The following is a 27,108-nucleotide window of genomic DNA, read 5'->3' on the forward strand; positions in this document are numbered from 1 at the left end:
GGAATATGTAATAGATGGAGAATGTTACAGCATGTGCACTGTTGTGGACATCAGGATTCTAAATCAGAGATAGTTGTATAAGACACATCATTTTTTTGTTTCCCCATCTGTTGGTTTTGAATAAGATATATTAATTACAAAACCTTGATAGATGATAATTCTTCTTGAGGGTTGGGGTTCAAGTATCATTACAATAACTTGAGTATGAAAATCTAGATCGATACTCCTGTGTAGTACAAAAAGCTGTAATTTTTCACAGGTTAAATTGAGACCCCATTTATTTGACGAGCAAGGGGGCACTGCCTAGTGTTAACAAATATTATTTAAAAAATTATCTGGTTAACATAATATTGTTTTGGGGGACTTTGAGAAAAATGAATTACCAAACATTTCCTACAATGATGACACTTTATTCACTCAGTACATGTCAAATGTACCCCACTGACAGTGGATATCTCTGGCATATCCTGGTTTATGAAATATATTTTGCAAAATATACTGTACATTAAGCCAAATGTTTAAAAAAGTGCTATCTTCTGATTCCAATATCCTCACTTTTGATGATGGTTACAGCTCGGTGGAGGCTATTCTGGCACTATATGAAGAGCAATCAACTTAGCCTCATTTCCCCACACTCTCCCCAAAGCCGTGCAAATCCTTTTGTTTCATACAGTGCCTGCCAGCCCCTAAACACTCACAGTAGTTTTCCTCTTGGTGCTTTTGCCAAACGCCTTCCATTGTTTCACCCCGACTCTTGACCTTTCCAGGGAATACCTTCTTCTACCCAATCTGTCCATCTATATCCTTCATGATTTTTATCAGATATCTTTATCAGATCCCCTTGCCAAGTTCCTCTGTTCCAAGAAAAACAACCACTGCCTATCCAGTCTATATACATAACTAATGCCCCACGTTCCAGGAATCAATTCTGTAAATCTTTTCAGCACCTTTTCCAAAAGTCTTTCCGAAGTGTGGTGCCCAAAACTGGGCAAAATACTCCAGTTATGGCCCAACCATAGTTTTCTAAGGGGTTGTTGCGACTTTTTTTTGCTTGTGTTTTATGCCTCTACTTGGAAAGTCCCCACAACCAATTTCTGCCATGTTCAATGAATTATGCACAAATATGCTCAGATTTCTGTCTTGTACCATTTTTGAAGTTGTTCTCTTGATATTGACTCTAATCACTCTTCCAACCAAAATGTAACTGCATCTCACAAAATTAAATTTCATCAGCCACCGATTCTATCAGCATTCCCATATCTCCTAAAAGTCAATTACAATCTTCCACACATTTCCTCCATCATCCGCAAATTTGGAAATTGTGTCCTGAACATTCAAGGTAAGTAATGACCAATGTACATTTCTCTGCAGTCCAAAAACTACTTCTCTGTGTTTCAATTTCCTATCCATGCACCTCTGGCCTCTTTTATTCCATGGCTTTCAATCTTAATGACAAGCCTATTATTTGACACCTTATGGTATGCCTTTTGGAAGTTCATCTACACCACACCAACCACATTTCCCTCACTGATCCCCCGTTATTTTATCGGGAAAAGCTCTTATTCAATTAGTTAGATGCAATATGTGTTCAACTATTCATTCTAGTTTTCTCTATCCACGCTGCCCCTGATTTTGGTTCTAAAACTTTCCCTACTACCAAGGTTAAACAGACTGGTCTGTAATTGTTAGGTTTATATCTACACACTTTTTGAACAAAAGATGTAATATTTGCAATCATCAGGCATCATTCCTGAATTTATAGAAGTTTGGAAGATTATGGTCAGGGCCTCTGCAATTTCCTCCCTTACTTTCCTCAGCAACCCAGGATACATCCCATCTGGACCGGGACATTTACTTCAACTCCAGCTCAATCTTAGACCATCTAGAATCACAATTATATCTTCTTTTGCTGCTACGCCAGCGGCATCTTTGTTCTTGTTAAAGACTGATGTAGTAAAGTACTCAATTTTGTACCTCAACCAAATCTTCCATTTCTACGATGCCCCACCTCTCCTCCAATAACACTTTTGCTGTTCACATACTTATTGAATATTTTTGAATGGCCTTTTATGTTTGCTGCCTGCTTTTTCTCATGCTCTTTCTTTGCTTGTTATTTCCTTAATTCCCATCTGATCTTTCTGTAATCAGCCTGGTACTCATTGTGTTAATAATTTGGCATCTGTTATATGCATTTTCTTTCTGCTTTATTTTACTCCTCATCATTTTGATCATCCAAGGAACTCTAGTTTTCTACATTCTTCTCCCACATGGGAATGTACCTCCAGTGTAGATGAAACATTTTCACCTCAAAGGCCTGCTTCCCCTAAACCGATTTTACTTAACATTCAATATTTTAGCCAGCAGCCAGTCCCATGTAATGGTATTTGGGACTATCAGTCAAAATCGTCCAAAAATGACTGTATGCTGTAAGCAATGCCTTTTAAAAAATAACTGTTAGGTAGGTGTAAAAATCCAGTTACAACAATCTACAGATTTCCCTCATTGTAAATTGAAAACCTAAAATCTGTCATCAAACTAAGTAAATAATAGTTTCAACATTACAGTAAAGCAGATTAACTGCTTATTTCCTCATAACAGTTCATTGGACTATGCTGTACTCAAATTAGCGGTGCCATTTCTAACCATGATGTACTAACAAGAAATACTTAAAAGGCTAACATGGCCATTAGGGAAGAATGTGTATTTTTAAAATGTTTGCCATTTCAAGATCTGCATTTCCAATGATAACTACTATGCATTAAATGTTACAACAACTTAATTACTTTTTCAATGCAGCTGCAACTCAGCAAGTGCAGTTAAATGAACAAAACATCAGTTCCACTATTTTCTGCTCCACACTAATCTAAAGAGGTCTAGTTTGCTGCCAAACCTATTCCAGAACCTGTCATGAGTCCTGCTAGGTGCAATGAGCTGGTTCTTCATGAGTGGATTTTGTTAACATGATGCCTTTACTCCCTCTGTACATCTTTCACAGGGGGCTTGGAAGAACAGCAGCACTGTTGTCTCAGGTCAGTGGGCAGCAACTAACAGAATACTACAGGGATTGGCGTTTGAACCCCAGCTATTCATGCTCTACATCAATGATTTGTCCAAGGGGACCAAGTGTCATATTCCCAGGTTTGTTGGTGAGATAAAACCAGGTGGAATTGTGAAGAGAGAGGATGCAAAAGAATAGAAACAAGTTGAAAGAGTGGGCAGAAACATGGCACACCCAATATAATGTGGGAAGATGTGAAATTATCTACTTTGATGCACAAAACAAAAAAGCAAGAGGTTTTTTTTTAATAATGAGAGGTTGGATACTGTTGATCTTCCAAGGGACCCAAGTGTTCTTGTGCACAAGTCACTGAAAGCCAACATGGATGTGTGGCAGTCAATTAGGAAGGTGAACGTGCACTGGCCTTTATTACAGGAGGATTTGAGTGCAGAAGTAAAAACACTTCACTGCAATTATGACCACACTGCAGTATTGAGTACAGTTTTTGTCTCCCTATTCAAAAATGAAATGCTTGCCATGGAGTAAGTGTAGCAAAGATATACTAGAATGGTGGGTTTGCTGTTTGAGCAGAGTTTGAATTAAGGGAATCCTGTATTCTCGAGTTTTGAAGAATGAGAGATGTTCCTCGAAAAGTTTAACAGGCTGGATACAGGGAGGGCAACCCTCCTGGTTCAAGAGTCTAGAATGAGGGATCACAATCTCAGAGTAAGGGACAGGCTGCCTTCAAATGAGATGAGGAAACATTTCTTCAGAATGGTGAATCTTTAGAATTGGTTATCCCAGAGCATTGTGGAGGTTCATTCATTGAGTTCATTTAAAACATAAATTGATAAAATTTTTGGACATTACGAGAATCAGGGACACTGGGTTAGTGCAAGAAATTGACACTGATGTAGAATATCAGTCATGATCTTGAAGAAAGGCAGAGAGGTTCAAAGGGTGAGATGGTCTGCTCCTGTGTTCTTATGACAACACAACCACAAGCTGGTGGCCCAAGAAGAGTCATTTGTACCTTCAACCTCTGCAGATCATCAGCAGCTGCTTCTACTCCTGGGGCCCCACACCCTCATATAAGCAAATGCCTCAAGGCAATTCTTATCATGCATTAGTTGCTACCTTAGAACATCCTTAACAATAGCCTCAAAAAAAGCAATAAGTAATACAAGGGCCTCATGCATGGAATACCAAAACAGTTGGTGACTAATTCTACAAACACATTGAAGTTATTTTTTGTGTTTTTACAAAATCGACTAATGCATAATCGCATAAACACAACCTCCGGATCTTTAGGTTGTCCTATTAAATGGCATCATATTAATGCAATTTCTTGTTATGATATAATTCTCACTGGGCAGTACCAATAGCCTGATTTTTTTTTACTAACGTTAATTTATGTCAGGACCAGTTAGTTTTACAGTCCTTGGCATAGGAATCTCAACCAAGTTGCCCCAAGTCCCTTGAGCCCTTCAATTTGAATGACATGTGGAGCACCCAAACCCACACGAGAAACACCAGCGGCTGATCAGAGCAATGAATTGCAAACGGAGGGCGGGGATCTTCAGGTTAATTAATTAACGTTTGAAAACCCATAGGCCGAGCCTACAAGTCGGTATTTACCTTCACGCGGAAGCGGAGGAGAGCGAGGCGGATGCAATGGCTCATGCAGACAGGGGGAAGGAACCAGACTTTGGGCGGCGGGGTGCCTTTGTTCTGGACGTGGCTGATGATCTGCTGGGCTGTCTGCCTGTCGTTGATCTGCTTCTTCACCCACTCGTGGAGGCGGGGCTTCTCCAGCGCGCCGTTGAAGTAAACCACCAGCTCGATGTTGCCACTGAAGCAGGCCTTGGAGAGGGAGGCCAGGTAACTCAGCATGTGGTTCCACTGCCCGCCGCTCACCCAGTCGTTGTAGAAGCCGCCGTAGAGGCGGTGCAGGCAGTTCTCGGCATCAACCAGCAGGCGGAGCGGAGTCTGCGGAGGCCGGTTGCGGCCTCCACCCACCAGGCTGCCCCGGGCCAGCTTCTGCAGCTCCACGGGCACCACGGCGCTGGCGCAGTGCTTCTCGATGTACTCCTGGAACCCCTGCACCCCCATGGCCTTCGCTCCCTCAAACCGCACGCCGCCCGCCGCACGAGAAAGGGCCCGAGAAATAGCAACCGGCGAAGGTGGAGACCGAATGCCCGGCGGGCCTCGGGGCCGGTGTCCGAGTGGAGGCGGGAGGATCGCGATCGGATTTTACCGCACTTTGCCAGACGGTAAGAGTGACCGTGCCGATCGCCGCCATGTGCTGTTACGGCGCCATGTCTGTCAGAGCCGCCGCGCAGGCGTACTCACCCCGCTACCTTGACGTCAGCGCTAACTCTGGCGGAGGTCACGTTCAGGGGCGGCTGTCAATCAGCCAGCGGTTAGTGCAGTCCAGTCGTACCCATGGAGGAGTGCAGTTGTGTTCGCATTTCTTGAATCTTTGCACTTGCAAATTGTGGGTGGATGGGGAAATCAAAGATTTAAAAATGTCATGTCTTAAATTTCTTGCACACTGGCGTTCTTGTTTCCGCTTTACTCAAAACTGCTCCCTTTTTAGTTTTTACCCTTGGCATAATCCTCACATCCATTTTAGATCTGGAGTTTATCTAACTTGTCTTGTAATTCATCCATATTATTCACCAATCTGTGTAGGAATTACCTCTACGTTCCACGTTTGTTTTCCTGGTGACCACTGGTGGTCTTAATTTTGCTCTCTGAAATTCAATAATTTTGCGTGTCAATTCCATTGAAATCTTTCATAATTTTAAAAGACTTGTATTAGAAGTAACCCCCCCACCCCAGGGCCTTCTCTTTTGAGAAGGTATTCTGCTTTTGACAAGTTCCAGGCAAAAGGCCTTTTGCTCCTTCCCCAATGTTGCTTTGTCAGTATTATAGGATGACCAGAATAGTACACAATACTCCAGGCATAGTTTAACCAAGATTTGGTAGAATAACTACTTTTCAATTCTAGCTGTACTGGAAATAAATCTTGGTATTGATTATGCATTTTTATGGCTATTATTAACTTTGAGATATCACTTTGATATTTGTTCTGACATGCCTTTGTTCCACTACTTCACTTAGATTTTTTTCCACAAGTAATACACAATGAATTTTGTTTAATGCAATATTGTGTATTGAAATTTGTTTCACAAGGGTTCTCCATATCCTTTCCTTCCACCCCACCAGCCTACATGGTGATGAATCTTAATCCATAATTTTCACCAACTGCAACTTACTGCCACCACCAGACACCAGCAAGTCATATAAAACACAGGTTACAGGTGTGTAATAGAGCAGATAGTAACTAAAGTAACCATTGGTCCATTTGAGTTAAGACTGGGGGATTTTATAATGGGAGGGATTCTAATAATTTTGGATTAGTTTACACATGGTGAAAGACTCTAAATAATAGGTAAGAGGTACTTGAGATGCCATGGGGGGGGATATTAAAACAAAACTATCACCAGCAAAAGTAGCACTAGCAAAATTAATGAAGCTAAATGCCAACAAATCTGGATTGGAAGGCCTGAAGGGAAGAGGTTGCAGACAGTGGATACATCTACTAAAATTCTAGATTCTGAAGAACTTCCAGGTGAAACACCAGTTCAATTTCAATAAGCATACAGTGCCCATGAAGTGATCCCCTCCACATTAGAGAAAGCAAACAAAGATTGGTGACTGCTTTGCACAACATCTCCCTTCAGTCCACAAGGGTGACCTGAAACTTTCAGCTGCATGTAATTTCAATTTTCCACTTGCTCGGACCTGTCTTTGGCCTCCTACACTCATTCAATGAAGGTTAATGGTCAAGGAAGAGCATCTCATCTTCAAACTGGTTATGTTGTACCCATCAAGATTCAAGACTAAATTCAACAATTTCAGATAACCAGTCTTTCCAGTTTGTGAGAACTGGCCAGTTCTGATGAAGGGTTATCAAGCTTGTAATGTTCCTCCATTTATTGATCTCCATGGGTGCTCCTGACTTTTGAAAAGAAAGGAGTCTTAACCATGGGTCTAGTCTGTCAAAGAATGTATTTTAGGATAACGGTTTCAAAAAGCTTGTGATGGTTATTCTCAAATTAAAGATTTCTTAAATGCAAGAAAGCTCACCAGCACGTCTATTTCCTCAGGAGTCTAAAGAAATTTGGCACGTCCCCTTTGACCCTCACCAATTTTTATCAATGTACCATAGAAAGCATCCTATCTAGATGCATCATGGCTTGGTATGGCAACTGCTCTGCCCAGGACCACAAGAAACTGCAGAGAGTTGTGGACACAGCCCAGTGCATCATGGAAACCAGCCTCCCCTCCCTGGACTCTGTCTATACCTCTTGCTGCCTTGATGAAGCAGCCAGCATAATCAAAGACCCCACCCACCTCTCCCATCAGGCAGAAGATACAGGAGCCTGAGGGCACATACTATTGGGCTCAAGGACAGCTTCTATCCCATGGTGATAAGACTATTGAATGGTTCCCTTGTATGATGAGATGGACTTGTTTGACTTTGCGCCTTATTGTCTACCTGCAATGCACTTCCCTGTAGCTGTGACACTTTATTCTGTTATTGTTTTTACCCTGTACTACCTCAATGCACTGTGTAATGAATTGGTCAGTGCAAACAGTATGTAAGACAAGTTTTTCACTGTACCTTGGTACAAGTGATAATAATAAACCAATACCAATCTTAATGTGATATTTCCACTGATGTGGAAGGATAGTGGCCTTGTCGCAGAGTGGGAAATGATTTTTCATTGCAGGAAAAAAGCTGTGTCAGCTAGCTAAAGAGAACTCAAAACTGAGGACTAAGTCAAGTAATCAAGCTGAATTGGCTGAACTTTCTCTCTCCCCACAGATGCCAAATTCTGGGTTTCCAGAATTGTTTTAATTTCATATTTTTGCTTTGAAAACAAGGTTAATATAACATCCAATGCCCAAGGTGTGAATGCAATTACTTGCAAGAAGGTGGGGGGGAGGGGGGGAAGAATTCAAATGCTGAATTAACAAACTTTTATGAGTGGTATAGTTTTGTAAGCAAAACTATCAAGGGGTGTGTATGGATCAAGACTGGGTAAACAGTTTACCATGGTTTGGTTTTTTAAAAAAAACACACGTTCATGGAACTGAAATTACGTTGTATTTGTGATCCTTATCCCAGTAATCATTTTTCCATGTGGAAATGCCTAGAAAATGCAGACATTGTTAGAGTCAAAAATGCTAGATTTTTAGAAAAAGTCTGGTTATGCAGATATGACCAAAAAGCTTGTGTTCTGGAATAAAAGAAAAATGTAAATATAGTTGCTGTTTCTTCCTCCATTTACTGAGTCGTGTTTCTCTTCAGCTCCCACATTGCACCATATGCTCAAGCTGCATTGTCATTATGCCCTGATTCCAGAGCAAACAACTATATCCTAAGTAGGAAACATAAGAGACTGCAGATTCTGGAATTTGGAGCAAAAAATAAACTGCTGGAGGAACTCAGTGGAGTGAGAGGGAGCAGAGTGGGTTGGGCTTTGGCTCAACGGGCTTCGGCAAGAGCAGGAAAGAGGTGAGACTAATAGAGAGGGGGTAAGTTATTAGTTTATTTGTTGAACTCAGTGGTATTCAGCAGTATGCATCTGGGGTTGATGTTATGTTTGGAGTGTCAGATGTGGGGACCCTGGGAGACTACCAGACTCCCCGATAACTACATCTGCGCAAAGTGCACCGAGATGCGGCTCCTCAAGGAACGGATTGAGAGTCTGGAGCTGCAGCTCGATGACCTTTGGTTGGTTAGGGAGAGCGAGCAGGAGATATAAAGAGTTTGTAGACAGCACCTCAGTGGCGGTCCCCCTCAAACCGATATCTCATTTTAGATTTGGTTGGAGAGGATGACCTGATAGAGGAAGACCTCAGCAACTGGGACCTTGGCACCATGCCTGGTACTGTGGTCCAGTGGAGGAAGCGAAATGCAGTGGTTATTGGGGATTCTATAGTAAGGGGTACGGATAGCAGATTCTGCGATACCGACAATGAGTCTCGGATGGTGTGTTGCCTCCCTGGTGCCAGGGTACGGGATATCACGGACCGGGTCCAGAATATTCTGAGGGGAGAGGGTGAGCAACCAGAAGTCTTGGTACATGTAGGTACCAATGACATAGGTAGAAAAAGAGAGGTCCTGAAGGAGGAATACAAGGCATTAGGGAGAAGGTTGAGAAGTAGGACCTCAAGGGTAGTAATCTCAGGATTACTTCCTGTGCCACATGTCAATGATAGGAAGAATAGAAAGCTCTGGCAGATGAATGCGTGGCTGAGTGACTGGTGCAGGGGGCAGGGCTTCAGATTTTTGGATAATTGGGACCTTTTTTGGGGGGAGGCATGACCTATTCGCTAAGGATGGGTTGCACCTAAACTCCAAAGGGTCCAATATCCTGGCGGGAATGTTTAATTTAGTTGTAGGGGAGGGTTTAAACTGATCTGGCAGGGGGATGGAAACCAGGATGTTAGGTTACAAGATGCTAAGGTAAGGGAGGAAGTTTATAGAAACCAGTCCAATGAGGATGGCAAGAAGGACAGGCAGGTGAGAAGTCAGGATAATTTGCTGAATAATAGAAGTACAACAAGTCAGGATATTAGGATACAGAATGTTAGGATAGGGGATGAGGTATATAGGAACATGTCTAAGGTAGTATGTAGTGAAGATGGTAAGAAGGATAGACAGGTGGAAAGTCAAGATAATCTGCTGAACAATAAAGTACAACAAAATTAATAGCAGATACCGGACTAAACGTACTATATTTAAATGCACGTAGCATTAGGAATAAAGTAGATGACCTAGTGGCACAACTACAGGTTAATAAATACAACATTGTGGCAATCACCGAGTCATGGCTTTCTGATGGATGTGATTGGGAACTGAATGTCCAGGGGTACACAGTGTATAGGAAGGATAGGCGGGTAGGCAGAGGGGGAGGTGTGGCCACGATGGTTAGTAGTGATATAAAATCAATAGAAAGGAAGGACATTGGGTCAGAGGAGGTGGAATCCTTGTGGGTGGAGCTAAGGAATAGCAAGGGTAAAAGGACAATAGTAGCAGTCATATATAGGCCCCCTAATAGCGGTCAGCAAGTGGACGATAAGTTGCAGTTTGAGATAGAAAAAGCATGCCAGAGTGACAATGTGAAGATAATTATGGGGGATTTTAACATGAAGGTGGACTAGGAAATCCAGTAAGGCAGTAGAACTCAGGAGAGTGAGTTTGTGGAATGTCTAAGGGACGTTTTTCTGGAGCAACTTGTTGAAGAGCCCACCAGGGGATCGGCTGTTTTGGATTGGGTGCTGTGTAATGAACTGGAGGTGATTAGGGAACTAAAGGTAAAGGAACCACTGGGAACCAGTGATCACAATATCATTGAGTTCAGTTTCAAGTTTGAGAAGGAGAAGCTGATAACTGGTGTATCGATATTTCAGTGGAACAAAGGAAATTACAATGGTATGAGAGAAGAGTTGGCCCTAATTGATTGGAAGAGTAAGCTGGCTGGAGGGACGGCAGAGGAGAAATGGAAGGAATTTCTACAGGAAATAAGGAAATTGCAGGATAGATATAGTCCAAGAATAAAGAAGGTTTTGAATGGTAAAAAGGCACAAATGTGGATAACAAGAGAGGTGAAGGCTAAAATAAAGGCAAAAGGGGCAGCGTACAAAGAAGCAAAAATTAGTGGGGAAAACAGAAGACTGGGAAGCTTTTAAAAACCTGCAGAGAGAAACTAAGAAGGTCATTAGGAAAGAAAAGATGAATTATGAATGGAAGTTGGCGGATAACATTTGAAAGGATACTAAGAGTTTTTTTAAATACATAAGGAGTAAAAGAGAGACATGGGTTGATATAGGACCAATTGATAACAGTGCAGGAGGTATTGTAATGGATGATAGAGAGATGGCAGAGGAATTGAATGAATATTTTGCATCGGTCTTCACCGTGGAGGACATCAGCAACGTGCCGGTTAGTCAGGAGTCTCACGAAATGGAACTGAGTTCAGTTAAGATTACTAGGGAGAAGGTGCTAGGAAAACTAAATGGGCTAAAGACTGATAAGTCTCCTGGACCAGATGAGGTGCATCCCCGGGTTCTGAAGGAGGTGGCTTTAGAGATAGCGGAGGCATTGGCGATAATTTTCCAGGAATCGATAGATTCCGGCATGGTTCCGGAGGACTGGAGGGTCGCAAATGTAGTTCCATTGTATAAGAAAGGTGGGAGGCAGCATAAAAGAAATTACAGACTTATTAGTCTGACATCAGTGGTGGGAAAATTATTGGAATCTATCCTCAAGGATGGGGTTACGGAATACCTAGAGGCGCAAGGCAAGATAGGTCCTAGCCAACATGGTTTTGTGAAGGGAAGATCCTGCCTGACCAACCGATTGGAGTTTTTTGAAGAAATCACAGGTAGGGTGGATAAGGGAGAGGCGGTAGATGTTGTGTATTTAGACTTTCAAAAGGCCTTCGATAAGGTACCTCACAAGAGACTGATTAATAAGATGAGAGGTCATGGAATTACGGGTATGATAGCAGAATGGGTGGAGCATTGGCTGGTTGGCAGGAAGCAAAGAGTGGAAATAAAAGGATCTCGTTCTGGTTGGTTACCGGTTACTAGTGGTGTGCCGCAGGGGTCGGTGTTGGGACTGCTTTTTACCTTGTACATCAACGATTTGGATAATGGAATAAGTGGTTTCGTGGCTAAGTTTGCGGATGACACCAAGATAGGTGGAGGAGTAGGGAGTATTGAGGAGATAGGAAGGTTGCAGAGGGACCTAGACAGTTTAGGAGAATGGGCAAGGAAATGGCAGATGAGATTCAATGTTGAGAAATGTGCAGTTGTACACTTTGGAAGCAGAAATAAGCGGGCAGTTTATTATCTAGAAGGAGAGAAAATTCAAAGTACGGAAGTACCAGGGGACTTGGGGGTACTCGTGCAGGATACCTTAAAGGTTAACCACCAGGTCGGATTGGTGGTAAAGAAAGCGAATGCTATGTTGGCATTCATTTCGAGAGGTATAGTGTATAAAAGTAAGGAAGTGTTGATGAGGCTCTACGGGGCAGTAGTGAGGCCTCATTTGGAATATTGTGCGCAGTTTTGGGCCCCACATCTTAGGAAGGATGTGCTGATGTTGGAAAGGGTTCAGAGGAGATTTACGAGGATGATTCCAGGAATGAAAGGGCTTATGTATGATGAGCGTTTGTCGGCTCTTGGACTGTACTCACTGGAGTACAGAAGAATGAGAAGGGACCTCATAGCGACATTTAAAATGTTGATAGGAAAGGACGGAGTAGATGTGGCTAGGCTGTTTCCCTTGGTGGGTGTGTCCAGGACCAGAGGGCACAATCTTAGAATTAGAGGGTACAGTTTCAAAACAGATGAGGAGAAATTTCTTTAGCCAGAGGGTGGTGAATTTGTGGAACTCCTTGCCACGTACAGCAGTGGAGGCCAGATCAGTGGGGGCGTTCAAGGAGGAGATAGATAGATATCTAAATAGTCAGGATATCAAGGGATATGGGGATAAGGCCGGAAATTGGGATTAGAATAGTTTTTTTTTCTTCTTCCCCCATTCCCTATTTCTCATTTCTATTTCCCTTTCCTTGGAGCAGACTCGATGGGCCGAATGGCCTGCTTCTGCTCCCTTGTCTTGTGATCTCTTGTGAAGCAGCATCTGTGGATAGTTGATATTTTGGGTCATGACTCTGCATCCCTTTGCCTCTACAGATGCTGCCTGAGCCACTGAGTTCCTCCAGTAATTTTTTTTTGCACTATTCTGACTAGATTTAGTTATTCATAATTTATAGGAAGTGAATAATGTTTGAATACAGAAGTTTATATTTTTTTGATGGGGAAACAAGCCATGTTCCTGAGACTTGGGAAGCTAAATAAACAAAGACCTCCTAACAATTCAGATCAAATAACAATGCAAAATGTTCCTGTCCAATTCATTAGGGGCATTAAAGTAGAACTAATGAACCAAGTATCAATTATACACTTTGATTTAAATGCTGCAATGATTTGGATTCCTAATCACCTCTGATCAATAGCTGGTGGAGATGGTTGCATACCATATTAGATCTGGTTGAAGGTCAGTCACATCATGCATGCATCAATAACATTGAGAATAGTTTACGAATCAAGTTAAATATTTCAATAGCCATTCTTTACTGTTAAATTCTTTTGTTCTGCATTAAGTTTGTGGCAGAATTGATTTCCAAGGGGTTGTGCAACCCACTGAAGTGTGAGCATGGAACAGCAGGAAATAAGACTGTATCTACCAACTGTTTCAACAGTTGCTTTTTAAAGTAGATGTCTTTTGCTACTGAAATGGAATTGGAGTGAGCTAATTCAGAAAAATGGAGCAAAATTTGCCTTCACTATTGTGCATTTATTTGATTTAGATTCTTGTATTTTGATTTTAAATATGACTTTCTCACACCCCCCGCCCCCAATAAGTTGCAGGAAGTGAGTGATAACAGCACAAGAGAAAGGGCACAATTGTGCCTAATGAGCAATGTGATAAACAGCATTTCTCTCTAACCGGTGAGATTAATGGACTGATATATGCATGTAGGAACACCTGCAGAGGAGGAGAATTAGTGGATTAATTCAACACTAAATCTAGTACAGAAAGGGAAAAGAACAGCTGAATTGGGGAAAATAAATGTTTTAAAAGCAATAGCCATTTTAAATTTTACATCACCACCTAAAGGAAAAAAATTCCACTTTTAAATGAAGAGAGAAGATTCTGCAACACACACAAAATGCTGGAGGAACTCAGCAGGTCAGGTGGCATCTATGGAGGGAAATAAACAGTCAATGTTTCAGGTCGAGACCCTTCATCAGGACTTTTAAATGATCACTTTCTGGACAAGTTCAAATAGCAACCAATAACAATCACGTTGCTGAAAGGATACACAATGGAGCATGTAATAGCCAGTTAATGTGTAAATGCAAAAACCTTATGGAAAATTTACATTGGCATTACCAACATTATACTAAATCTGAAACTCTTCTCATCACTCCTTGCTTTGTACCCAAAATATAGATGATATCTAAGACAATTCAGCCTTGTCCACAATTCATTCACATCACTGTTTAGCTGAATCTCATTTCTATTCACTCACCTTTGATTCAGATCCTTTAATATCCTTGGCTCAAAGCTTGCATTCTGTCTTAATTTCAACTGATCTAGCACACTCGGTGTTGAGGGCAGAACATTTTGCAATTTCATCTTTACTGTTTTTTAAAAAAAATTCAAATTCCTATATCAGTCCTAAATAGCTTAATTTTAATATTAAGATTATATCCACTTATTCTCAATTCTGTCAGGGGAAATTGCTTCTCTGTATGCATCCTATAAAATCCTTACAAAATTTTGATCAAATTACCCCTTAACTGTCTAAACTCAGAATACAATTCAACATAATGAATTTCAGTATATAGACAGTCCTACTAGGCTGTGCTAGACCTAATCCTAGGAAATGAAACTGAGCAAGTGTCAGTGGATGAGCACTGTGAGGATAGTGACCTTTCCTTGGTAGGTTTCAAAGTAGTTATAGAAAACAATAAGTATAGTCCAGAAATTAAGTGTCTGAAGTGGGGGAAGTTGATTTAAATATAATTTAACAGGACCTGGAAAAGTCAGGTCCAGGAGCAGCTACTTGCAGGTAAATCTACAATTGGGAAATGGGAGTCTTTTGAAAGTGAAATAGTGAGAGTTCAAGTCGATGTGTTCCCATAAGAATGTAGGAATGACAGGAAGTCCAGGGAACCCAAGTCCAAGGGTTTAAAAAAGGAAAAAGCATACAGTAAGTATAGAGCACTGAAAATGGGGGAAGCAATTCAGGAATATAAGGAGTGCAGGGGGGATGCTTAAAATTTAGGAGGGGAAAGACAGACCATAAAATATTGCTCGCAAATAGGATTAAAGAAAATTCTTCCAGGTGCTCCGGTTTCCTCCCACATTCCAAAGACGTACAGGTTAGGAAGTTGTGGGCATGCTATGTTGGCACCGGAAGTGTGGCAACACTCGCAGGCTGCCCTCAGAACACTATGCAAAAGATGTATTTCACTGTGTGTTTTGATGTACATGTGACTAATAATGATATCTTTTCTTACATTCAGAGCAAGATTGTAACTCAGAAAAGAGTGTGGCCCACTGGGGACCAAAGGGGCAACCTGTGCATAGAGCCAGAGGACATGGATGAGGTCTTAAATATACAGTTTTCAATCTGTATTCAAGAAGGAGAAAAATATTGTGGTTGGAGATTTTGGTTGGGAAATGAAGCATTAATGGGTATAAAGGTGGATAAATCACCAGGGTCTGATGAGGAAGGGAGGAGATTGCTGGGGCCCTGACAGACATATTTACATCTTTGCTGGCCACAAGTGACATGCCAGATGACCAGAAGACAGCAAATGTGGTACCTTTATTCAACTGAGGCAGTTGGGATAAACCAGGTAATTATAGACCAGCAAGTCTGACGTCAGTGGTAGGGAAGTTTTTGGAAAAAATTCTGAAGGATAAGATTAATCTACATTTGGATCTGAGATGGTCAGCACTGATTTGCTGCAGAGAGATCCTGCCTGACTAATATAATGTTTTTTTTCTTTTTTGAAGTACATTGAGGTCAGTGCAGTGCAATTGATGTTGTTTACATAGACATTGAGGCCTTTGACAAGGTCCCACATGGAGGGCTAGTCCAAAAGGTTAGAGCCCATGGGATCCAGGCAAGTTGACAAATTGGATCTGAAATTGGCTTGGTAATGATAGTGGAGGGTTGCTTTTATGACTGGAAGCCTGTGACCATTAGTGTACTACAGAGATCAGTTATGGGACCCTTGCTGTTTGATATTCAACTCATTAACGTATATAACAATGTAGAGGTATGATTAGTTAGTTTGTAGAAAGTATGAAAATTGGTAGTGTTATTGATTTAAGAATATAGGTAGGCTGCAGAGGGTTGTAGATTCCAGCCAGCTCCATCATGGGCACAACCCTCCCCACCATCGAGGACATCTTCAAGAGGTGGTGCCTCAAGAAGACAGCATCCATCATTAAGGACCCTCGCCATCCCAGACATGCCCTCTTCTCGTTACTGCCATCAGGAAGGTGGTACAGGAGCCTGAAGACCGACACTCAATGACTTAGAAACAGCTTCTTCCTCTCTGCTATCTGACTTCTGAACAGTCCATGAACCCATGAACACTACTTTATTATTCCTTTTTGCACTATTTACTTATTTTGTAATTTATAGTAATTTTTGTCTTGCACTGCTGCTGTAAAACAACAAATTTCATGACATATGTCAGGATAATAAACTTGATTCTGAATGTTGTGATTAGCCAGTAAGCTGAACAGGGCCAAGGCAGATGGAATTTAATCCTGAAAAGTGTGAGGTGATGCATTTTGGGTGGTCTAATAAGAATTGGAATATTTATTATTGTCACTTGTACTGAGGTACAGTGAAAAGCTTGTCTTGCATACTGTGCATACAGATCAATTCATTACACAGTGCATTGAGATAGTACAAGGTAAAACAGTACAGAATGCAGAATAAAGTGTCACAGCTGCAGAGAAAGTGCAGTGCAGGTAGTCAGTAAGGTGCAAGCTCATAACAAGGTAGATTTTGAGGTCAAGAGTCCACCTTATCATACTAGGGAACCGTTCAATAGTCTTAACAGCAGGATAGAAGCTGTCCTTGAGCCTGGTGGTCTGTGCTTTCAGGCTTTTGTATCTTCTGCCTGATGGGAGAGAGGAGAAGAGAGAATATCCTAGGTGGATGGGTTCTTTGATAATGCTGGCTGCTTTACCGAGGCAGTGAGAAGTATAGACAGAGTCCATTGAAGGGGAGGCTGGTTTCTGTGATGTGCTGAGCTGTGTCCACAACTCTCTGCAGTTTTTTGCAGTCCCAGGCAGAGCAGTTGCTATGCCAAGTGTGATGCATCCAGATATTGATGCACCATAAAAAGCATCCTAAAAGTTGGTGAGTGTCAAGGGGGAACATGTCAAACTTTAGCCTCCTGAGGAGGTAGAGGCGCTGGTGAGCTTTCTTGGCTGTTACATCTATGTGGTTGGACCAGGACAGGCCAACGACTTAGATGCCACAGCCAAGAACATTGGTGATGTTCGCTCCTAGGAACTTGAAGCTCTTGACCTTGGCACCATTAATGTAGATGGGTGTATGTACACTGCCCCCCCCCCCCACCCATCCTGAAGTCACTGACCAGCTCTTTTGTTTTGCTGATATTGAGGGAAAGGTTGTTGTCATGACACCACGTCACTAAGCTCTCTATCTCCTTCCTGTACTCTGACTCATCACTGTTTGAGATACACCCACTACAGTGGTATCATCCGCAAACTCGTAGATGGTGTTAGAGCAGAATCTGGCAATGTAGTCATGTGTATAGGGAGTAGAGTAGGAGGCTGAGGATGCAGCCTTGTGGGGCACCAGTGTTGAGCATAATTGTGTCAGAGGTGTTGCTGCCATCCTTGCTGATTGCGATCCTTTGGTCAGGGAGTCAAGGAACCAGTTGCAGAGGGAGGTGTTGAGTCCTAGATCTTGGAGTTTGAGTTTGCTTGGAATTATAGTATTGAAGGTAGAGCTGTAGTCAATAAACAATAGTCTAACATGGGTATCTTTACTGTCTAGATGCTCCAGAGATGAGTGTAGGGCCAGGATAATGGTGTCTGCTGTAGACCTGTTTTGATGGTAGGTGAATCACAATGGGTTGAGGTTTTCTGGGAGGCTGGAGTTAATGCGTGCCATGACCAGCCTCTCAAAGCACTTCATGATGGTGGATATCAAAGCCACCAGGTGGTAGTCATTAAGGCACATTACCTTGTTTTTCTTAGGTACTGGAATGATGGTAGTCATCTTAAAGAGGTTGGGAACCTCAGACTGAAATGGGGAGAGGTTAAAGTCCGAAGATCCCTGAATATTGCAGCACAGTTAGATAAGGCAGTGAAAAAGGCAAACGGGATGCTTGCCTTTATTAGCAGGGGCACAGTATAAAAGCAGGGAGATCTTGGTATAATTTTTATAAAACATTGGTTCAGCTACAGCTAGAATATTGTATGCAGTTCTGGTCACAGCATTATTGGAAAGATAATATTGCACTGAAGAGGGTGCAGATGAGATTCACCAGGAATTGCCTGGGATGGAGTTGTGAGGAGAGATGCATTGGTGGATTTGTTTTCCTTGGAACAGAGAAGGCTGAAGGGAGACTTGATAGAGGTATACAAAATTATGAAAGATATAGGGGAGACAATAAGAAACTTCTCCACATGGCAGAGGTGTCTAAACCAAAGGGCATAGGTTTTACGTGACAGACAAGAGGGTGGGGGGGGGGGTGGTGGTGGCAATCTGGAACACACTGGTGGAGGGGGGTATTCTCATAACATTTAAGCATCTGGATTAGTGCTCAAAATACCCGGGCTGTTGACCAAGGTCTAGTAAATGGGATTAGTGTGGATAAGACTTAATGATTGACATGGGCTGAAGGGTCTGTTTTTGTGTTGTATGACTATGACTCTAATCCTTTGTGGTTCTGAAGTGGTATCACTCTAAGTTTGTACCATACCTACTTCAAGATCAATCTTTCCTGAGGTTTGGTGACTGCAGTGCTCCGGACTGAAGCAGAATTTCTTCCCTCTTGCATTCTAGTGCTGAGATAATGGCAAACTTTCCTTTAGTCTTTTTGTTTATTTTGTATCCATTGCAGTAGCTTTGTTAGTTGGGACCTGATCAAATTAACTTACAATTTAGTTGCCTGCTCTGTCTCTGTAATTTGCTCACTCTGGGTTAATTTGTAGGGAAATTACCTTCATTTTATCATCAAAGGGAAGAATGACTGAGTACTTGAACCAGTGAAGAGTAGATAATGTCTGTCTAATCTGGTTGACATTCTTCTCCTTCTCTCTTTCCCCCCCCCCCCCCCACCCCAAGTTCAAAAACATTAGACAGGGAATTATGAATATTGTTTATAAGGACATCCAGAAAGAATGAGAAGCATTGTTGTTGTACCAATTCATTCAACCCTGTCTTTACATCCTTGTTGTCTAAACCTGTGAAAAGTAGTCTTTTGTTTAATCTCTTGGTTCCTTAAAATGGGGGGGGGGGGGGGGGGGTGGTTTACAACAAAATTAGCCCACAACCCTCAGGACTAGAATTGGTCATTTTCTCACTGCTCTTAAATAACAATGTGACTTTTGCAGTCCAATTCCCAAATCCAGTGATTTTTCAGAAAATTCTTTTCTTTCCTTTCCCCACCTGTTTTTTTTAAACAAGGCATTTAAAGCAGATATCTCCTGGGGAAGTGTTATCTCCATATTTTCTTAAATCAAATTAATTCCTTCCCTTCATTTAGTTTTTAGGTTCCTTTTTGTACTGCTGGTATTTTGACTTTCCATTGTATCATTTTTCAAATGGGATCTTAAACATTTATCAATCAATCAATCTATATTGGTGTTTAATGGGCTTGCAGTCTCACTTAATGTGTGTATTTACAAAACATTTACTGTTAGTCTGGGTATCATAACTTTTCATTAATGTATTCTGCACCCAATTACCTTGTTTTCATGTTACTCTTCACAGCTCTGACACAGTTGCCAAGTTGCATTCATGCAAGCCTTTACAGAGCATGACAAGATCTTTTTGTCAATTTGGGATAATGCAATGATTTTGTAATGTTCTAAGTTTTTTTTAAAACCTTTCCGATAGTTTGTCTATAGTTTTATTTATTATTTGCTCAGCCCAATTTATTCTGGCTTTTGAAGTTAAAGGCATTAAATAAATGCCAAATTTTGTCATTTTTCCTGCTTAAATGCAAAACTGTGACCTGTGCTTCCCTTTCTCAAACCTATCCCACATTTAATTATATTAGTCATAATTCACAGAAATTTCACTTGCTAATTATGATTTGTTCCTCAATATAGCATTGTCAATTTTAATGTTCTATAAAACTCAACTGTATTCTAAAGTCAACAACACTGGCTATCCTGCCAGTCTACATGAAAAAAAATCTTTCAATAAAATCACTTTTCCCTGAAAATGCATTGCTAATTTCTTCTTTTATGCATTCCCTCATTATACCCCTAATGCCAAGAAAGAACTCCCAGCAGAGTCCCACATTTCATCACTGTTCCTTAGTCTGACTTGTACTGTTTCTATTTCATATTCACCTTCACTACAGGTTTTTCTTTCCACTGCCATGGTAATGAGCTGGATTTTCTACTGACTGGCAAGCTGGTGGCTAGCTGCTTTTGGATTTCCTGCAGCTGTCTAACCAAGGCCCAAAGGTAGGGAAAGAAGCAGTGGGGATAAGGTCAGCCTTGGGTAATACCAGAGAAAAAGCTGGATGTGGTAAGAAATGTCACCATTTGAAATATCCAGCCAAAATCTGATGGCAAAACGAAAGTAATCCAATTGAAATGGACAATAAAGTTGGTGTTGGAAGATTGTGTGGTTGACTATATTAAAGGCCCATGGTTGCTTGAATGGGACATCTCATTTAGAAGATTTGGCTTTTTGGTCAGGGTTGTTTTAGTGTGGTGGTTGGAATGGAGACTTCACAATGGAGATTTAAACAGAGCAACAAAATCTGCTGGAGGAACTCAGTGGGTTGAGCAGCATCTGTGGGAGGAAAGGAATTGTTGACAATTCAGATCGAAACCCTGCATTGATTATCAGTCACCAATTTTCTTTTTCTTTGCAACAAAGCTGCAACTCACCTGTAATTTCCATTCCAGCGGGAAGCTTGATCTATGGAGCAAACAGAAAACTGTTCAACCTTCATCTCCACTCCAGAACCAAGGTCACCCCAATATCATTTATAGTACTCGTGTATATTTGGCCCTTGAGTTCCAAGTCACTACTGATGCCTTCGCTGAAGAAAACTGCCTCTACCAACTGGCCCCCACTACACAGCACAGCAACCCCTGCCAATTACGATCACATTTGTAGGATATCTACAACACTCAGGCCTTTGATGCTGTCTTAGGTCCAGGCAAGAGAAAGCCAGTTACTGCTCACTCAGTTAGCCCTTCTTTTTCCCCTTCAGATTCTTGGAACTCCATGCTACGTTTGAAACTGCTTTCTCATTCCAGACCCTAAGCATTCACTGTATATAATAAAAAGTTATGTCACTTTCAGTACTTCTGCTAATCCACCTATGTTCCCTGGTCCTTCTACCATTGGGAACAGTTTCACTCCACCTAGTCTTCCTATAAATCTTCATGGTTTTAAATACTTCTATCAGATGCCTTTGTATCCTCTTCTGTTCAGTGAACTCCTGATTCTCTAGTCTATTCACATAACTGAAGTCAGTCATCTGTGGAATTATTTTAATAACTCTCTCTCATGCCTTTTATATCATTGCTAAAGTGGGGCACCTGATACTGATATAACAAGAATCACTTTCCCTATCTTGGGAGCCACCTCTCAGCAAAGGCAGCACAATGATAAGACTCACCACTGCCTCCAGCACTTGGCAACTTGTGTGTTCAGAGACCAAGGCCCCAACCCCAGCACTATGTTTATGGTTTACCAAGCAGTAGTAGTCCCTGCCCTACAGTATGCTGGAGACATAACATATAGTAGGCATCACAAAACAATGACATGCACCACCAATGCAAAATCCTCAATTCAACAGCAGGATAGTTAAACCAATGTCAGTGTCCTTTCCAAGGGCCATCAACCACAACATCAAGACTCTGATTACGATTTACCAGCTCTAGTGGTTAGATGCATTCGAGGAGGCAGTGAACACCTCAAATCTCTCCAACATGAGTAACTAGACCATGCATAAACAGAAAAGGAGCATATGACATCCCAAACAACCCATATACAATCAAGCATTATTTGCCTCACCTGTGATTCCATACAGGGTTCCTCAAATACCTGAGTCCACGAATGGAAGATTGTTTTTTTTTTACTTTTTATATCTGCATTAAAGTTTGAATAGTCTAACTTATGTCGACAATTTAGTTTCATGGACAATGTTTGCACATCTTCAAAGTCTGCACACACAGGTTAATTTCTGATTCAACCAAAGTACAAATACAAATGCAGATATTGAGATTGTACAGAAAAAAAACTGGGAACAATCTCTCTAAGAAGACTGACAGTTTAGGTCAATTAGCAATACTCTCAACTCCACATCAGAAATCTGGAGATTTAAGTATGATGCAGAGTCATACGGTACAGAAACAGGGCCTTCAACTGACATTTTCACCTATTTACACTAATCCCACTTGCCAGCATTTGGACTGTATCCTTCTACGCCTTGCTTAAATGACTCTTAAATATAGTAATTGTGTCAGATTCCACCACCTCCTCTGGCAGCAAGTTCCAAATATCAACTGCTGTGTGTCTTTTTAATAAAAAAAAGTACCCTTCAGATCCCCTTCAAAATTCCTTCCTCTAAATCTATGCCCTCTTGTCTTTTGGGGGGGGGGGGTGAGATTTGACTATCTACACCTCTCAATCTTATGTGCTTATATTCACGGAGTAATACAGCACGGAAACAGGCCCTTTGGCCCAACTTGTCCATGCTGCCCACCAGGCCAGTCCTGAGCAGGTCATCCTTCAGTCTCCTTCACTCTAGGGAAAACAGACTCAGTCTATCCAATCCATCCCCATAGCTAAAGTCCCTTGATTCAGGTAACAGCCTGGTAAATATCCTCTGCACTCTCTCCAGTGCAATTACATCATTCTGATAGTGCAGTAACCAGAATTGTACACAATGCTGCAAGTATGACTGAACCAGTGTTTTGTAAAGTTACAACATAACATTGCCAATTCTTACAGACCATGGCTCAATCTATGAAGGTAAGCATGCCATAAGCCTGGTCATTCCTACCGACTAGTGTTGCCACTTTCAGGGAACTGTGGACTTAAACCCCAAAATCTCTGTTCATCAACATTCCTTAGTGCCCCCTTGTACTGTACATGTCCTACCCCTATCTGACCTTCCAAAATGCATCATGCTGCACTTGTGGATTAAATTCCATCTGCCAGTGTTCCACCCAACAGAGTCCAGGCGGATTATTGAATTTATTTGTATTGAATGAGGAGGAATGCTACATTGTTAGATGTGCCATTTTCCACATCACACATTAAACAGAGGCCTTATCGGACCATTCGGGTGATGTTAAAAGGTCCATTATTGAGTAAAAGCATCCACTTCAGATATCTTAGGAAATATTTTCCACTTAATTACTACTAAAGGCATATATGAATTCATTCTAATTGCAAGAGACAAGAGAATAGTACAGTCCTGATGCAGGGTCTCAACCCAAAACGTCAGTCATCTCTGCCTCCAGAGGCTGGTTAGCCCACAATTCCTACAACAGCTTATTTTTTTTTGCTCCTCATTCTATTTGCTGTTGTGGAATCTTGTTCTGTACAAATTAGCCATTGTTTACCACATAATAATGTTGATTAATTTAATGTATGTAAAGTGGTCCAAGGTGCTAGCTTACTTAAAACTTTTTTTTAAAAAGGTGCAAATTAAAGTTGTCCATTTTCTTCTAAAATCCTAAATAAGTGGGTACTAAAGGCTGAAGCACAGTGCAATTTTTATGGTGCTCATCTCGTAACAACTGGTTGAGAGTTTAAAATCACACAATGAAAAGGTTGTGAAAATGAACTCAGTATATCTAGTAATTTGTTAAGTGGAACTAGAGAAAAAAACCTTAAAACAGATGGTCTGTTAATTTCAAACTGATTAAGTTAAACTTCAGGGAAGGAAACTCTCATTTTGTCCACTCTAAATGCATCATTGGAAATTAAAATGCCCTCACCATTTCATGACAAAATCTAAGAAAAATTGAAAATAAATGAAAATAAGGTTCTGCTTCCATTGCCTACATAGTGAAACTTAGATTAGATTTCTATGGTGATACACAAAAAATTTACAATTGCATATGAAAAGTCAAGCACAAAATATGTTTTATTTATATCCTTAAACAGTTACAATCTGTGATTTGAGTGCCACTGACCATGTCAGTAAAACAAAGAAAAGCTATTTAACAAGCAAAGCAATCCAACTGTTCTTAGTGCAAGCATTAGATGTCTGATTTTATTATATTTTCCATTTTTGCTCATGAAACATATAGACACAAATAAACAAGTAAATGCAAGATACAAATAACAGAGAACAGAAATCTCTTACTACAGGAAATATTTTGCCAAGGCAGAAAACTCTGCACAATGTTCTATAAAATTCCAATTCTAACCGAATTGATGGAATATTAAAGGGTATAAACTAAAGAAAAATAATTTAGATAGTAATAATCAGAAGTACAGTTACAATACAATTCTTCACAGCTTGGCAGCACAAGTCATCTCTGCCTTCAGCATGGACCTATAAAATATTGCAGGAAAGAAATCAGAGCAGTAGACCTTCAAAACTGAATTTGTAAAGTATTGCATCTGCCTTGCTTACCCCCTCTTCTGCCTTGCTTACCCCCTTGCATTCCACTTGGTATTTTATCTTTTCAAGTTCTTCAAAAGGCTTAACGATACAACAGTACAATTTGTTCCCTTTGCCAAAAATACATTATGCTGAAAGAAAAAGCAACTCATATGCTGAGTAAGGTACAATTTAACTAAACAAACTGATAAAAGTCATTCTGTGCCATCTCTGAAGTACATTCCTTCCAGTCAAATCTTTTCATGGTTAAGTGTAGATAAATCAAAACTGTTCATATCTTTGAAAATCAAAAGAAAATATGGAAAACAAGACAGATTGTTGTATGTTAATACTGTTGATGAATCTGCAATTCAAACTAAGTTCAGTGCTTCTCTAAAACAATACCACAACATGGGTGAATATATGTGCAGATACTTAAACACAGCATTTAAAAGGTTTTTATTTTTCTCCTAAATAAATTTAGAATCAAAATTATTTCATTATCCTACAGTAGCAGTAGATTGAACAGCAGCTAAATCATTTTTTATGCATGTGATATTAAGCCCCTGGAAAAGGGAGAGAATTCTAGCAGCATTTAGTTACTTCCATGTGGCAAAGACAGTAAAGCAACAAATAAATACTCATTGTTCATGTGCAGATAGCTAAATTACCCAATAGACATCTTGTAAACCATCTAGCCTTTCATAACTAAACTAAAACATGTCCAGCAGACCACAGTAGAAACTTAAAAAACCCTTCTAAACGTTTCTTTCCAGTGAAAACTGAAAAGCATAATTCAAGGCACTGTACTCCTGCAGGGTTATTAAATATATCTCAATATCCATTCAAGTAATGTAACTTAGTTTTGTGTTTAAATATACAAAGCAAAATATAAAGTGTCTGAATTGCAAGACAAATGCAACTATCACCCAAGAACTATCAAGCTTTCAGCAACTTGTGAAAATATTTCACAGTGATTGCTCAATGCAGTGTATGGCTATGTGCACTAGCAAGCCCACTCTGGCTGCCAATAATATTCAGCTACGATCTTATATTTAATTTTGTCTGTATAAAGAAAGCAGTTAAATAAAACTGTTCTCAAAAATTGTTTTCCCCATGCCCTTATCTCAGATTCTTCACAACAAAGCTAAGTAGTCCTCATGTTGGACCCAGATGGGTTTATGATAGGTTTCTGGAGTGGTACTGGAAACATCTGTAGGCCCCCTTTGCTGAGAGATGGAAATGAAGATATTCCTTGAGTATTTAGCACCCCAGGCTGCGATGCTGAACTTGAGAGACCGTGCCATTGTACACCATACAGTGGTGTTGGGATCACTCCACCATACTGACACAGAGGCAGCATGTAAGCAGGTACTGTACCAGGAATAGGAGTGGCTGACATTCCTGGTGGTATTGTTGATTTCCCTGGTGCTAAAGCAGCTGATGCTGGACATGTCATTGGAGCAGAAAATTTTCTCATCTTCCCTGGTGCAGCTATTCCCTAAAATGAAAACAAAGTTTTATAAATGTGATTAATAAACTGCCATTATGATACAATTCCAGTACGTTTAGAACAAAAAGGTGCATGTGTAAACCACATTTCAGATACACATAATTTGACAAACACAAGGGCAAATAAAATTAGATTTGTTTATATCCCAGAGATTAACTGTAATACAGCTTCAAGTCTACTGCTAAAAAGTACTGTTCTGAGATGCAGGGTTTTCAGTTATCATGAAAAAGTGCGTCAATTTTAACTGTTTTCTAATCATTTAGGAAAACAGTTAAAATCCTAACCAGAAAGATCAGGCATTACTTGACCTGGAGGTTGTCTAAACGTAGTCTGAGCAACTGAGTTACATGTGGTGTAGTGAATCTAAAAGCAAACGCAAATAAGGAAGTACAATTTAGTCAATGAAAATGCTCAATAGTTTTTTCCCCAGAATGAATTTATATACAACATTCATAACAAGTTTATTACTTTCACATTAAATCCTGTCTAGTTTTGTGTCTTGTGCCTAAAATTTGAGTTAAATATTCACTATCAGCTCACAGCATGAAATGAAGATGCAAAGCTCTCACTCACATCAAGTTGGGAGAGTTTCTGCCTGACTTCCATATCAAATCTATGTTGGTTTTGCTTTAATTGATTTAAAGAAGGCTTGAATTGTGCAGCTCCCACTGTTTCTTTGGTCCAGTCATCTACAAGCTTGTGCAGGTCATCTGTAAAAGTTCCCTTCTTGTTGTTACTGTTGTTTGTTTGAGTGTGCTGTTGAGGTGGCTGCTGTTGGGGCTGGGGCTGGTGCAGGACCTGCTGCACTGAATGATTTGTACTACTGCTACTTGAAGACCCTGGGGGAGGAAAGAAAAAAAATCAAATGTATTGATTGCAGCATGGCATAATTTTAAATTGTTTATCTTTTGTAAATGCAACTGCAAATAAATATTTAGTCATTAAAAACAAACTGAAGGAATCAGTATGTTAGAGTACAATGCTGGTACAAATTAAATTCACATATCCATAATGCATACAAATCAGCAGAAGCACATGCATTTGTATTGAGGCAAAGCAAACAGTTCACCAGCGATGTGTCAATCTAACCTAAAAATGTAAAACAAGCTCCACAGTAAATACA

At 40.6% G+C, this 27,108-nt stretch overlaps 2 protein-coding genes across 11 annotated transcripts in view; both read right to left on the reverse strand.

The window, feature by feature from the left end:
* Positions 1 to 5,352, reverse strand: part of LOC127571646 (constitutive coactivator of PPAR-gamma-like protein 1 homolog) — a 110,753-nt gene extending 105,401 nt beyond the window's left edge. For 2 of the 3 annotated variants that reach the window (XM_052018225.1, XM_052018226.1), the window contains exon 1: positions 4,637 to 5,336. In XM_052018225.1, the coding sequence (XP_051874185.1) occupies positions 4,637 to 5,110 (474 nt within the window). In that variant the 5' untranslated portion in view covers positions 5,111 to 5,336. Of the gene's footprint in view, positions 1 to 4,636 lie in introns of all 3 variants that reach the window. The other variant, XM_052018223.1, reaches the window with a different exon arrangement.
* An 18,640-nt stretch (positions 5,353 to 23,992) lies between these two features.
* The window catches only part of wnk2 (WNK lysine deficient protein kinase 2), a 148,581-nt gene continuing 145,465 nt past the window's right edge, over positions 23,993 to 27,108 (reverse strand). For all 8 annotated transcript variants that reach the window (XM_052018422.1, XM_052018418.1, XM_052018417.1 and 5 more), the window contains 2 exons: positions 26,559 to 26,824; positions 23,993 to 25,973 (listed from right to left, as the gene is read on the reverse strand). In XM_052018422.1, coding sequence (XP_051874382.1) covers positions 25,620 to 25,973; positions 26,559 to 26,824 — 620 coding nt within the window. In that variant the 3' untranslated portion in view covers positions 23,993 to 25,619. The remainder of the gene's footprint in view (positions 25,974 to 26,558; positions 26,825 to 27,108) is intronic.

Source organism: Pristis pectinata, chromosome 6 (assembly GCF_009764475.1).
Source record: "Pristis pectinata isolate sPriPec2 chromosome 6, sPriPec2.1.pri, whole genome shotgun sequence".
NCBI lineage: Eukaryota > Metazoa > Chordata > Chondrichthyes > Rhinopristiformes > Pristidae > Pristis > Pristis pectinata.